The 13,680-nt window shown below is 38.8% G+C and overlaps 1 protein-coding gene across 1 annotated transcript; it reads left to right on the forward strand.

The window, feature by feature from the left end:
* Positions 1-10,627: 10,627 nt before the first annotated feature.
* LOC110542950 (profilin-2-like) lies at positions 10,628-11,089 on the forward strand. The gene has a single exon (XM_021629424.1). It carries the CDS (start codon positions 10,628-10,630, stop codon positions 11,087-11,089), a length of 462 nt encoding a protein of 153 aa, XP_021485099.1.
* Positions 11,090-13,680: the final 2,591 nt, after the last annotated feature.

Below are 13,680 nucleotides of genomic sequence, written 5' to 3' on the forward strand. Positions count from 1 at the left end.
TACATTTTTTTCTCATGTCTGAATCCCCATTTTTTTTCCCATACATTACATCCTGACTGCAGTTTCCACTCCTTCCTGTTATCCTAGTCCTTCTTCCCTCAACCTCCCCTCCCCTGCCATCCACTTCCATTCAGAAAATGTCAGGGACACCACGGATATCAACCAAACAAGGCTTAGCAAGTTGCAATAATATTAGACAGGATCCCCATTTTAAAAATGTTTTTTGACAAGGTTTCTTTGTGTATCCCTGGCTGTCCTGGAACTCACTCTGTAGACCAGGTTGGCCTTGAACACAAAGATCCGCTTGTGTCTGTCTCCTGAGTGCTGGTATTAAAGGCATACACCACCATCACTTAGCTTGGATCTCCATTCTGATAAAGAAAATGTGGTACATTTACATAATACAATGTGGCTCAACTACTAAAAACAAGGAAATAATGAAATTTGCAAGCAAATGGACGGAACTAAAAATAATCATCCTGAAAGACACACATGGGATATATTCACTTATAAGTGGATATTAGCCATACCATACAGGGTAACCATACTAAAATCTACAGACTTAAAGAAGCTAAATAACAAGGAGGATGCTTAATTTTCATTCAGAAGAGCAAATAAAATAACCACTGGAAGCTATTTCAGAAATTTCCTTTCCATGATGGGGTATAGTTCACTTGATAAAGTGCTTGTTTTGCATACATAATGCTGTGAGTTTGATCCAGCACTCTTAAAAGCAGATATGGTTGAAGAGGGAGGGAGAACAGGATGGGAGCCTACCATAGATGTCCTGTGAAAGACTCCACCCAGCAGGGGATCAAAGCAGATGCTGAGACTCATAGCCAAACATTGGGCAGAGTGCAGAGAGCCTTATGGAAGAGTGGGGGACAGAAGGACCCAAAGGGGACAGAAGGATCACAAGGAGATATGAAATGAGAACCCAGAAAAAGAAGGTGTGGCAGTTTGGAGAGACAAGAGACAGATGGTATGATGGCTTAGAGACAGAAGAAAATGTTTCAGTGCAGAGGCTTGGAGGAGACTGCTTGCTGCTTTTACTATTGAGAGAAAATTGGTATGGCTCCAAAAGAACACATCAACTTTGAAGAGCCTGAGATGTAAAGGGGTTTGCACTTCCCCTCTCTACTAACTTTATCTCTACTATCTAGGGTTGAGAGGTTGGAAGGGAGAGGTTTTAAGGAACCACAAATAAAATAGAGTTTAAAAAATGAGTTCCAGTATCCAAGTGTGTTCCGTAGTAAAGGGAAGAGGGACTACTTTTGACATGAACTCAATGGCTGGCTCTTTGACACCCCCCCCCCCTTCCGAAGGAGGAGCAGCCTTGCTAGGCCGTAGAGGAGGAATTTGCAGCCAGTCCTGAAGAGACCTGATAAGCTAGGGTCAGATGGAAGGGGAGGAGGACCTCCCCTATCAGTGGATTTGGAAAGGGGCAGGGAGGAGATGAGGGAGGGAGGAGGATGGGATTGGGAGGGAATGAGGGAGGGGCTACAGCTGGGATACAAAGTTAATAAACTGTAACAAATATTAAAAATAATAATAAAAATGAGTTCACCAACAAACAAACTGCAGCATGGAGAGGTCATATATGCCCAAAGATCACAGAACTATTTAAAGGTCAGAGTTGAGATATAAATTCAGTCTGGTGCCAAAGTGTGCACAGTTAATCTCAGTAAATTTTCTTTGAAGTTCAGTAACTTATAACAATAAATTTTAACTAATAATGTTCCATTCCAATAAAGCTAATTAACAACTCAGTACTAGATGGTATTGAAGTAATGATGATAGAGAAAACATACAGAACAAGGTAATTTCAACAAGGGGTGAATAAAATATATGGCAGGCATGAAGTACTACAATAATAGTCATTAAGCCCTAAACTTTAACTTTATTTTTTTAATTTTTTTATTTAACTTTTATTAATTACACTTTATTCATTTTGTATCCCCCCCATAAGCCCCTCCCTCCTCCCCTCCCGGTCTCAACCTCCCCCCCTTTCTGCATGCTTGCCCCTCCCCAAGTCCACTGATAGGGGAGGTCCTCCTCTCCTTCTTTCTGATCTTAGTCTATCAGTTCTCATCAGAAGTGGCTGCATTGTCAGGGTTCTATGTTATCTCCATGAATAGTCCTTGGTTGGAGTATGAGTCTCTGGGAAGTTCCCTGTGTTCAAATTTTCTTGTTCTGTTGCTCTCCTTGTGGAGTTCCTGTCCTCTCCAGCTCTTACTATTTCCCATTTCTTACATAAAATTCCATTCACTCTGCCTGACAGTTGGCCATCAGGAAACTTTAACTTTAAAAGGTAGTTATTTTCTCACACATAGGTGGTAGGAATGTATGTAAATTAATATGATATAGCTGAAATAATGACTATTCTATTTTCTAGAAACTCTACTTGTGTAAGTATTGCAACAAAAATGTAAATTAATCTTCATCAAAAGAAACTGATATTGGTAATATCAAAATCTAAAACTTCCTTGTCAAAAAATGATCATGCACGTGGCATGCTAAGAAAACCAAATATTATACAGCAATGAGTGTTATCTATAACTACAAGGAAGAAACAGAAATCTTTCAAACAAGAGAGTATATGCTGTATGAATTCATTTTGATATCTTTAAAAGGCCAGGCATGGTAACACATGACTTTAATCCCATCACTCAGGAGGCATGGACAAGAAGATCTGATTTCAAGGCCAGCCTGGTCTACAGAGCAAATTCCTGGACTATGTAGTAAAACTCAGTCTTAGAAACAGGGGAGGTGGGGAGAAAACTGACATATCACTAGATATCAGGATAGGGTTTAACCCATGGGTTGGATGTTGATTAGGAAAATAAATGGCTTTCTTCTAACTAAATATTTGGGCATGTTCAGCTTATAAAGCTATATAAGTGAATAGTCTATGAACATGCATCATAATAACAATCAGTTTTATTGAACAGTAATCTCATATTTACATCACTCTAAAACTAAGCACTCCTATCCTTATTAAGCAAGCCATAATATCACTATGGACCTCTGCTTGCTTCTCTTATTATAGGAAACATCATCATCATCATCATCATTATCATCATCATGATGGACTTTTATAAGGAGTGAAGACAAAATTCATGGAAACTACTGAGAACCAGGCATACCCCATACTTTAACACTAAGTATGTGTTAACCGTTATTATTTTTCTGGGCCAGTTTTTCTTTCTTGTACTTACCAGCCAGTTTATAGCTTTAATTCACTCTCACCTGTGCACACAGGGAATATTAATATTTTAACACTCAAAAACAAGACGTTCCACTGCCTCCTCTTTGCCTGAACAAAATTTAAAAAACATTACAGTATATGCTAAGGCAAGCTGAGTTTGAGCTGAGCACATACAGTGGCCCAAGTGTACGTAGATTGGGAGAAGCACGACCAGAGCGGAACTAAAGGACTTTTGTTCTTTTATGGTGCCATTATCCATTGTGCCATACCGGGAAACCGAATGTAAATAACATGAATTGGAAATGAGGTGATCAAGAGAAAGTTAATGTTGGATGTGGTTATTGTTTACAAAGAAGAGTACTGAGGAAACTGCAAATCAGAACAGGAGAGGCTTTAACACTGTAGTCCTTGCTTTACCATCAGGCAAAGTCTATGGCCAACAAGTAAGCATATTATTGAGTAAAAAAAAAATGGAGAAAATAGTTAGTTTAAAAATTGAGGAAGCAGGGTGTGGTAGTGCATGCATATAATCCCAGCACTCTGGGAGGCAGAAGCAGGCAGGTTACTGTGAGTTCAAAGGCAGCCTGGTCTACAAAGTGAGTCCAGGACAGCCAAGGTTACACAGAGAAATCCTGTCAAAAAAAAAAAATTGAAAGAAATACCTAATTCAACTCTCCTAACTTCAAAACCTCATACTATTCTCATTAAAATGTGGACTTCAGTTAGCCTGGACCTAATCTGTAATAATCAATGGAAAACACTAATCACAGGGTAGTTATGAACACTTTCTTCACTATTCCTCAGCCGTTACTGGAAGAACTAAACTGTAACAAGGGAGAACTTGGAATCTAAAGGGCCTGGCTGGAATTGGGAAGGAAAGAGAATCAGAAAACATGAGAGAAACAGAAGTAGCTCTTAAGGTTGGGCAGGCTTCAAACAAGTGTCAACTTAGCTAGTAATGCATTTCTTCCCTCAGCTGAACTGAGTTAGGTCCATCCAGCTTTATCTGCCTTTTTTCCATTGCCAGCTTAAGAATGGAGAAATACTCAAACCCATACACTTACTCAGGAGCAGGTGTAAGTGGGGCATCTGTTTAGAGACAGGGGATATCTAACGGAAGGAGAATGAAAGGAAAATGTTGAAGAAGCCTGATGGTCAACTGTTGGGCAGAGTGAATGGAATTTTATGTAAGAAGTGGGAAATAGTAAGAGCTGAAGAGGACAGGGTCCCCACAAGGAGAGCAACAGAACAAGGAAATTTGAACACGGAACTTCCCAGAGACTCATACTCCAACCAAGGACTATTCATGGAGATAACCTAGAACCCGTACACAGATGTAGCCCATGGCAGTTCAGTGTCCAAGTGGATTACATAGTAATGGGAAGAGGGACTGCCTCTGACATAATCTGATTGGCCTGCTCTTTGATCACCTCCCCCTGTGGGAGAAGCAGCCTTACCAGGCCACAGTAGAGGACAATGCAGCCACTTTTGATGTGAACTGATAGACTAAGATCAGAAAGGAGAGGAGAACCTCCCCTATCAGTGGACTTGGGGAGTGGCATGCATGCAGAAAGGGAAGGGAGGGTGGGATCGGGAGGGGAGGAGGGAGGGGCTTATGGGGGGATACAAAATGAATAAAGTGTAATTAATAAAAAAAAGTTATTCCTCAAATTTTTGCTACAATTAAAGAAACCTTTGATCTAAAAAAAAAAAAAAAAGAAGCTTTACAAAATGTGACACCATGAAGGTAGTGATGGTGATGGTGGTAAAAGTGGTAGCCAAAGAAACTAAGGTAAAGATGGTAAGAGGTACTAGCCTGGAGTTTGTACTAGGGGAGATCACACCAATAGGAAAGCACCAAGGACTCACTGAGTGTGTAACAGACAGGGACACAAACCAGCTTTTCTTGCCCCACCACTGCTCCCAGGTGAGTCCTGAGGAGGAGAACACGGTTTGGCTAAAGGGTGTTGTAGTCTCAGAAAGCAGAACAAATAGGGACCCTGGAAAGGGGTGTCAGAGATCACCCTGAGAAGTATAGGGCAGTGCTCCTAAGCTCAAAGCTGAAATCTAGCAGGGAGCTCATGACTCCGGTCCAACTTAATTCTTTAACTTACCTTGGGCACCACGAAATGGTTCATCATTACCAATGCTGCCAGCAAAAGCCCAAAGTTGCTTTTCTAGCTGCAGCCACCTATGATCCAAAGTTTCTTAGCTCCACCCCTGATCAAAGTCTCATTTCCTGATACTAACATAGGCTCTTATAACAGCATTTTGTCCATAGCTATACTGGCATCTGCTAATGGTTCTGGTTCCTCTAATGTACTGTTCATTCTAATGTACTTCATTTGTTACAGAGGCTGCCAAGCATGCAGTATACACAGGGCCCTGGAAGTCCATCACCATACTGAATAAAACCATAGTGGTGAATGGCTGTCATCCCAACACCTGGGAGGTGAAAGCAAGAAGACCAATAGTTCATATCATCCTTGACCTCATAACAAGTTGTCCCCTTGTTTCAAACAACAACAAAAATGGAACCTCCTGTTTGAATACTGCAGCCCTTTTTGCATTCCTACTGTTATTATAAGGGCATGATACAAAGATGATATAGGCCATCTTATGCTGGAAGCTGGACTTCTAAACAGCTCTTCTGTGATGAGACCATGGGCCAGTAAATACTGAATAATTTTTGAATTACAGGAAGCTGTGTCCTCTCTGTTCCCCACCTTCATATGTCTACTGCCATTTCCATAGCTCAAACCTGATCTACAAGTAGTCTCATGCAAGAAGAGGCATACTGGATGTACTGTTCAAACCTCAAAAAAAATTATCTACTTACTGTCCTTAGTGAATAATGAACTCACTTTCCTGATCATTTTTTCACTTAGTCTTCTGTATCCATTAAACTTTAGTTGTTTCATACACTTTCCTTTCTCTTTGTATTTTGTTTTGCAACATTTGACACTTTTGAGTGACATTCTCATTCCATAGCCTTTCTCCCCTCCCTTGGCTTGTTATAAAGTAGAATCACTGTGCCCATCCTCAACTGGTCCCATCAGCTGCCCAGCCCTTGTACAGATTCAACTCTAATATTTTGATGGGGGTTCTTTGAATTTATATCTCAAATACTGTGAACTCAAACTGAGGAGTTGCGTTCACGTATCTTTGGTAGCACATTAAAGACATGGGAGCTCACACCAAACATGGGTTTCCCGTCACACCCCCCTTTCGACACCTTCATTCTCTTACCTGTGCTATCTATTGTTCCTCAAATTTAACTTTTCCCTGCCACAACATTTCTAGTTTTTCAGTGAAAACATCATCTTGGAGTTGTTTGAGATAGTGAAAAGAGGGTGTGAAGGCTGCTTTTCCTGGTTTAAGACATCCTTGTGTGTGTGTGTGTTCATGTGTGAATGGGTACACAAGTGTGGTGGTCAAAAGTAATGGAAGTCTTGGTTTCTTTAAAAACTCAGTTATGAACATATATATTCTAGCTGTATCTACTTTACCTTATCTGGTCTGGCTCTGAGTGCCTGGCTTAGAAAGCTGGCTTTTTATTAAAGGATTAACTGATCTTCTACCTGATTTGATAAGGTTCAGATTTGATAAGGTGAAACAATTACATAAATCCATATTAATAAGCATGTGAATAAATTCTTTGTGGCTCCTTGTGAAAATTACTTTCACTATTCAAAATTGAGAAGTATGATTTACATATTAAAATAAAAATGAGTAGAAGTCAGATGACAAGAAACACATTTCTGAAATGATATGAAAAATGTACAGGAATAAGCTTTTACTCATATAAAGATCTGATTATACATTTTCTGTACAAATTATCAATCTTATTTCTTCTCAATTCCCATATTTAAAAAAATTGATTAAGGGCTAATACGAAACTAACTCAATGGTAATTTTAAAGGTTGTTTTGTCTTGTAATGCTTTCTCTGGCCTTTTTTTCTTTTCTTGCCAAACTATATTTTTTTGCACATATGTATAATGGTATATGTATATGTATATATATGCATATATGTATATATATGCATATTGTTTATGGTATATATATATGCATTATATACCATAAACAATAAACATATATATGTATATATATAAACTTTATGTTTCTCTGAGATTTCTATGTGTGCCAATATGATTCTATACATGTTTCTTGTGCTTTTTCTTTGGCTCTTTGTTTTCTACTCTTTTGTCTGTTTTGTTCTACTCAGGTTGGTTTTTTAACCTTACTCTATTTTTTTATCTGTCTTTTTAAAATAACTTTGTTTTCTAATGAGAGAGATAGAAAGAAAGGATATAGATTCAAGTATGTGGTGAGATGGGGAATATCTGGGAAGAGTTGGGGGAAGGGAACCAAAATAAGACTATATTGTATGAAAAATTTTATTTTCAATAAAAATGTTGATAAAATACTCTCTATGACATTCAAATGAGAATGGAATATGATAAAACTATGAGGAGATGTTAAAAAAATAAAAATTCAGTTATGTTGTGTATATACATTTTTGTTTTAATCCCAAGGGTGGGATTTTAGTTTGGGCTTTAGTTTGTCCACAGTTGATAATTGCTTCCTGTGAGGCATGGTCTTTGCCAGCAGGTAACGGCCTGCTTCATGCAGCACAGAGATGGCCGAAATATAGGAATCTAAGGGATATAGATATGAGAAAAAGAAAGAGAAAGTGTGGCAATTTGGAGAGACCAGAGACTGACAGTGTAGCAGTTGGAAAGATATGGGAGGGATGCTTTGGTGCTCAGTGGCTTTGAGGAGATAGATGGAGGAAACTGCCTGCTGCCTCTGCTGTTAATAGAAATTGTTAAAATCCCCAAAGAACCCACCGACCCTAAACAGTCAGACGAAGTGAAGGGGTCTGTGCCCCCCTCCCCACTGACCTTCTTTCTCTTACCTAGGGTTGGGGGGTTGGAAGGGAGAGGCTTTAAGGAACCCCAACTAGAGTTTAAGAAAGAGTGTAATAGTCAAAAGACAACCTCAGATGTCACCTATGTTATTTTTTAGGCAGGGGCTGGAATGGACTAGAGATCCGTTTGTTTCTGTCTCCTCAGAAGTGGAACTACAATTGAATAGAACCATGTCTGGCTTCTTTGTACATAGGATCAAATGGGTCCTCAAGCTTGTTTTTCAAGCACTTCATCAAGTTAGCTATCTTCCCAGTCCCCCTTTTGATGTTTTTGTTTGTTTTCTGTTTTTTGTTTGTTTGTTTGTTTTTGAGACAGTGTCCGGTGTTCACCAGGTCATCTTGAATGTTTTGTACTCATGTGGGACAAGAGGATAGAAAAAAAAAAAAAAGAGGCCTAACTAGTTCTTATTAGCTCTTTTACAGGCAATAATCCATACATGAAAGTAGAGTCCCTTGGCTGATTTACTTCTTAAAGGCTTTGTCTTGGAATACTTTTGTTGTTGCTACTATTCTCTTTTACTCAGAGTCAAACTATATAGCCTGTTTGGATCTGAAACTCTCTATTTTCCTGCCTTGGGCTCCTAAGTACTGGCATTACAAGTATACACCATGACAGCTAATTTTTAATATTTTCAAATTGGAGATTAAAGTTCAGCATAGTTTCAGAAGGAACACACACATTTAAACCATAGCACAATTGTTCCGACCCAAATCTTTGAAGGTGTTATCATTCTTTTGTTTAACCCAGAACACAGATAATTTAACAAATACTTCCTTTGCAATAGGCTCCACATCTAATCATTTTCAACTTCCATTCTGACCTAGGCTTCAGGACTTTTTAGCTGGGTTATTACCATAACATGTTAGCTGATCTCTGTTTTGGACCTAGTTCCCATAGAACTATTTCCAAAGAATCCACTCCCTACACAGGATCTTTTAGACTCTGTAGTCTTAAATGATGTTCGTATTTTGAACAAAACTTTATAATGACTACCCATCTCAAAATACAAGCTAAATGCTTAATCTCAGACTACAAAGAAATAAATAGTTCAACCTCTCAGCTGCATCTTCCCTTACTCTTTCCTCTCTTTCTTTGCTTAAATCATATTGAATATCTTACCATTTCTCCTAGGGACTTTATATTTGCTATTTCTTAGTGACTTTGAATGTTTTCTTCCCTTTGAAATGTACACATTTATTTTTATCTCTGTCAGATCTCTGACCAAATGTCACTGCATCAAAGAATCGGTATCTAAGTACCTTATGTAAAATAAAGCCACTACTGCTCTTCAGACATTCTCTACTTCCCTTTTTTGCCAAAGTTATCAATGCTATTTGAGAAAATAGGAATATATCTATCTTCTATTATTTTTCTTCTGTTAAATCATGTTCATTTGGAGAGACAGAATCTCTCCAAAGTGTGGGACGAACTTGGATTGTAGTAGTTATCATGCAGTATTTAATAATTACTTATTGATTGACTGACTGACTGATTGAATGTTCCGAACTACCACAGATTTTGACACCATTAGTATTAGTGATTCCTTACAGTGGTTCTCTTTAGGCATATTGGAGCATAATGTCTTACCAGTGAATATAGGAGAGACAAAATTCAGAAAGGGACTCTCACAGGAGTAGGAAATACAGGAAATAAATGGGAAAACTTGGAAGAAATTGTTAGGTTCATAAAATATTTTCAGTAAGCAATGATATATTTTCTCTCTCTTTTGAAAAGCCTTAAGTAATATTACTTCTGAAGTTTGCCTATTTAATTTATTACACAGGTAAATAGGAAGTACTTGGCACATAGTCAATGCTTGATACTAGCTGAACAAGTAATGATAGTGAATTACCCTAAATTTAAAGTTAGTGTAGACTGCAGGGTAAACTAAAGATTAGAAAAAAACCAAATAGCTAAAAGGGAATGTTGTTCCATAGAAGATGTGAACTGGTAAGCATGTAAACTCTTCCACTTTGTATGTAGTGCTCAGATCTCTGAAAGATAAAATCACATGTTAAACACTATTTATTATAGTATGTTTCTTCTGCCTTGCTTTACACTCAAGATTACAATTCAGTTATCACATGTTTATGCTCTACTTACGTATTGGGAGCTGGTGTTCTTCCCATAATTGGGAGAGTAAGTAGATTCACTTCATTCCCTTCTCTTATCGACCATTGAGACAACCCTAGAATGCTACGGCCAGAGGCTTCTTATGATGTAGTGAATGATGACTATTACCAAGTCATAAAGCCATACTGACCTCACTCCTGCCTCCAGACTCCATCAAACACCTTGGAGTACAGCTTCACTCAACATCTCCACTAACTTGTTACTCAGAGAAGCCTCAAAAAAAACACAGACTGGGCTGTTTGTAAATTTTGTCAGTCTTAGGTGGTAAGACTTCTTGAGACAACTATCAACAAACTTTCTACAAAAACCATCTCTAAGAACTCTATACTCACCTAGCAACAGCCTACTTCACCGATGCAGTGCTTAGGGGATGTCAGCCAGGCCATCTGGCAAGACTGCATCAAATTTTTCCTACAAACTGAGATGTGCAGTGACGCAGCAGTTATCACTGATTGTCCACCCTGGTTACTAGCTGCTTCTCCTGAAGGCAACTTTACTCAGATGACCCAGGAAGAAGTTCAGACCTTACTGGCAAGAGAGGAGAGAGAAAAGCTGTTTCACCAAGGAGTCACCCTTGCTGGAACAAAATGCTTGTTGATCCGTGACAACTTGTTCACTGAGGGAAACTACAGTATGGACCTGCGTACCAAAGGCCAAAGTAGAGGTAGCCAGGCAGTGACTGTACTTAAGATGGGATCTGTGTACCTTGTGGTGAAGGGGAAGAGGGGGACAGAAGGAGGACCTCTCAACCTCAAAGCTTTTGAAATGGCAGGCTACATTAGAGAGGCCATTCTTCAACAAAAGGCCCATTGTTAAGTAAATTAAATGACCTGATGTTGAACTTACAATTTTGATTCGTGTTTATGTTTCTCCTGCTTAATTAGCTTATTTTTGAGAAATAAAGAAGTCCCCAGACATGATTCGAAGGCATGTATGTGTCTTTGGGGGTGGAAGGATGGGCATAGATTGGGAAGCAGTAGTTCCTTTAGACCAGTGGTTCTCAACTTTCCTAATGTTGCAACCTTTTAATATAGTGGCTCATGTGGTAACCCCAAATCAAAAAATTATTTTTGTTGCTGCTTCGACTGTAATTTTGCTACTGTTATGAACTGTACTGTAAATATCTAATATTCAGGATATCTGATATGTGACCCTAGTGAAAGGGTTGTTATACACACACACACACACACACACACTCAGGGCATCATGACCCATAGGTTGAGAACTGCTGCTTTAGGCCATCAAATTTCTAGGCCTTTTCTTTTTGGCTTTGTTTTGTTTTTGTTTTTGTTGTTTGTTTGTTTTTTTCTTCTAATAGTCAATTGTTCCTTTCTCAGCTCCTGGTGGAAGGCATAAAATTAACTTTTATTCATCCGATGTAATTGTCATCTCCGAGACTTGCTGCTGAATAAGGTCATCCTTTCTACTTCTTTCTGAAGTCTTACTGGCTCGTTCAACTCAACTGTTCTGGCTCAAAAACCTCTCCAATCTAACTAATTCAAACTGATTTCTCTCAGCTTCTGACTGAATTTCTCTGCTTGGACTCAAATTAACTCTAGTAATCTGTTCTAATCTTCTGGCTCATTCTCTGGCTTGTTCTGTTTTTAACTGTCTCTAGCGTGTTCTCTCTGCAACCTGTCCCCTAAAATTGTGCTGGTAGAAACTGCCTCTGAACTCCACAAGCTGAACTGACACCACACTCATTCACTTTCTCTCCCTGCACTGTTTTATTTATTTATCTATCTATTTATTTATTTTACTTTTAGTTACATTTATTAACTTTCTATCCCTGCTGTATCCCACTCCCTCTTTTCCTCCCTATCCCTCCCTCCCTCCCTCATCTCCTCCCTGCCCCTTTCCAAGTCCACTGATAGGGGAGGACCTCCTCCCCTTTCATCTGACCCTGTTGATGTGTTTTGTGCATCTGTTGGAATGTATGTTTTACTCTGTTTGTAGTTTCTACACACCCTATTCAGTTTGTATTTTGTTATCTTCCATGGGAATCATCCTGGTTGGTTTTCTTTGCTTGATTTTATGTTTGGAAGGAAAGTCGACATACTTAACAAATATGATTTGAAACTGTGGCCCAAGAATTAGCTGCAGAAGACACTGACTGTTCTTTAATTCTCTATAGACTGTTTTTCCTGTCTGTTCTCATGAGGGTTGGCCGTATCTTATCTTGACTAATTCTGTCACATCTTCTCTGATTCATCACTTTGTCTGCCCCTCATAAGACATTACTTTCAAACATGGCTGCTTCTGCTTCCTTCTATAAACTAAAACCTACCTACATTGTTTGGGATTAAAGATGTGTACTAAGGTCGTGTCTGTATTCCTGCTAGATCATACTATAATGCACGGCATCCCTACATTCCAGCTGGATCACATACACCTAGAAGGTCTTTGTATGTGATCCCTTGCCAGAGCAGCTATGTTGCTAGATTAACATTCCTCTACAAGAGACTAGTGGACTAGGAACCAGAACATCTTGAAACTAGTCCTAATGTCTCTTACTGAGCTTTCTTTTTGGAGATTTCAGTCTCCTTATCGATACAAAGGCAAATATACTAAGATCCTCAGGGTCCTCAAAGCTCTTGAAATGCAGAATTTTATAACAACAAAACCATCACAACACACACACACACACACACACACACACAATTTCAAGAACAACGTAAGCATCACCTTGTCAAACGCACTCTCTCTGACCACCTTAGCTGTTTAAAGTGATCCTGATTGAACTGGAGTATAACAACATGGGTCATTTATTTGCCCTTAATCACACCCTCCACAATATTTCTTGGATGAATTTTTGATGCTCTTTTCTACTTTGAGCATTAAGATTAATTTTATTTCCTAGCTTAAGTATAATCTCCTTGATGACAATGACTTTTAATTCTCCATTGCCTTCTTCGGGTCCCATAATGAACATCAGCCAGAGGATTTGTTTTCAGGCATAAAATCACTTATAAAGCAACATTTATCTCTCACTAAAAGAAAGTAGTGTCACTGAAGATAAATGGCTTTGCCAATTAGTTATAAGTGCCATAAAAGAAAGTTATTAGACAGCAATCTCAGGTATCAAGAGTTCCTAGTAAACAAGAAACTTAATTAGGTCTTCAGCTGAATGAGACCCAAGGACAAAAGGCTGGGAAAGAGAAGAAAGCCCCAGGTGTGCGTATGTGTGTGTGTGTGTGTGGCGGGGACATTTATTAGAAATCTTGTCCTCACCAGCCAGAGAAACACTTAACTACTAGATCAGGTCAGGTCTTAGTCTGTTGTGACAGTAAAGTCTGAAGACCTTTTATTTATACACTATTTACTTGCATAAATATACTTGAATAGAAGTATAAAGAAATCCACAGGGCTCTTGTATTTCCTAAAGATATCACGGAAACATATCTTAG

The sequence above is a fragment of the Meriones unguiculatus genome, chromosome X, assembly GCF_030254825.1.
Source record: "Meriones unguiculatus strain TT.TT164.6M chromosome X, Bangor_MerUng_6.1, whole genome shotgun sequence".
In the NCBI taxonomy this organism is placed as follows: domain Eukaryota; kingdom Metazoa; phylum Chordata; class Mammalia; order Rodentia; family Muridae; genus Meriones; species Meriones unguiculatus.

Excerpts from the sequence above, each read along its gene's own strand:
- LOC110542950 (XM_021629424.1), top strand. The coding sequence starts at position 10,628 with ATGCAGTGCTTAGGGGATGTCAGCCAGGCCATCTGGCAAGACTGCATC.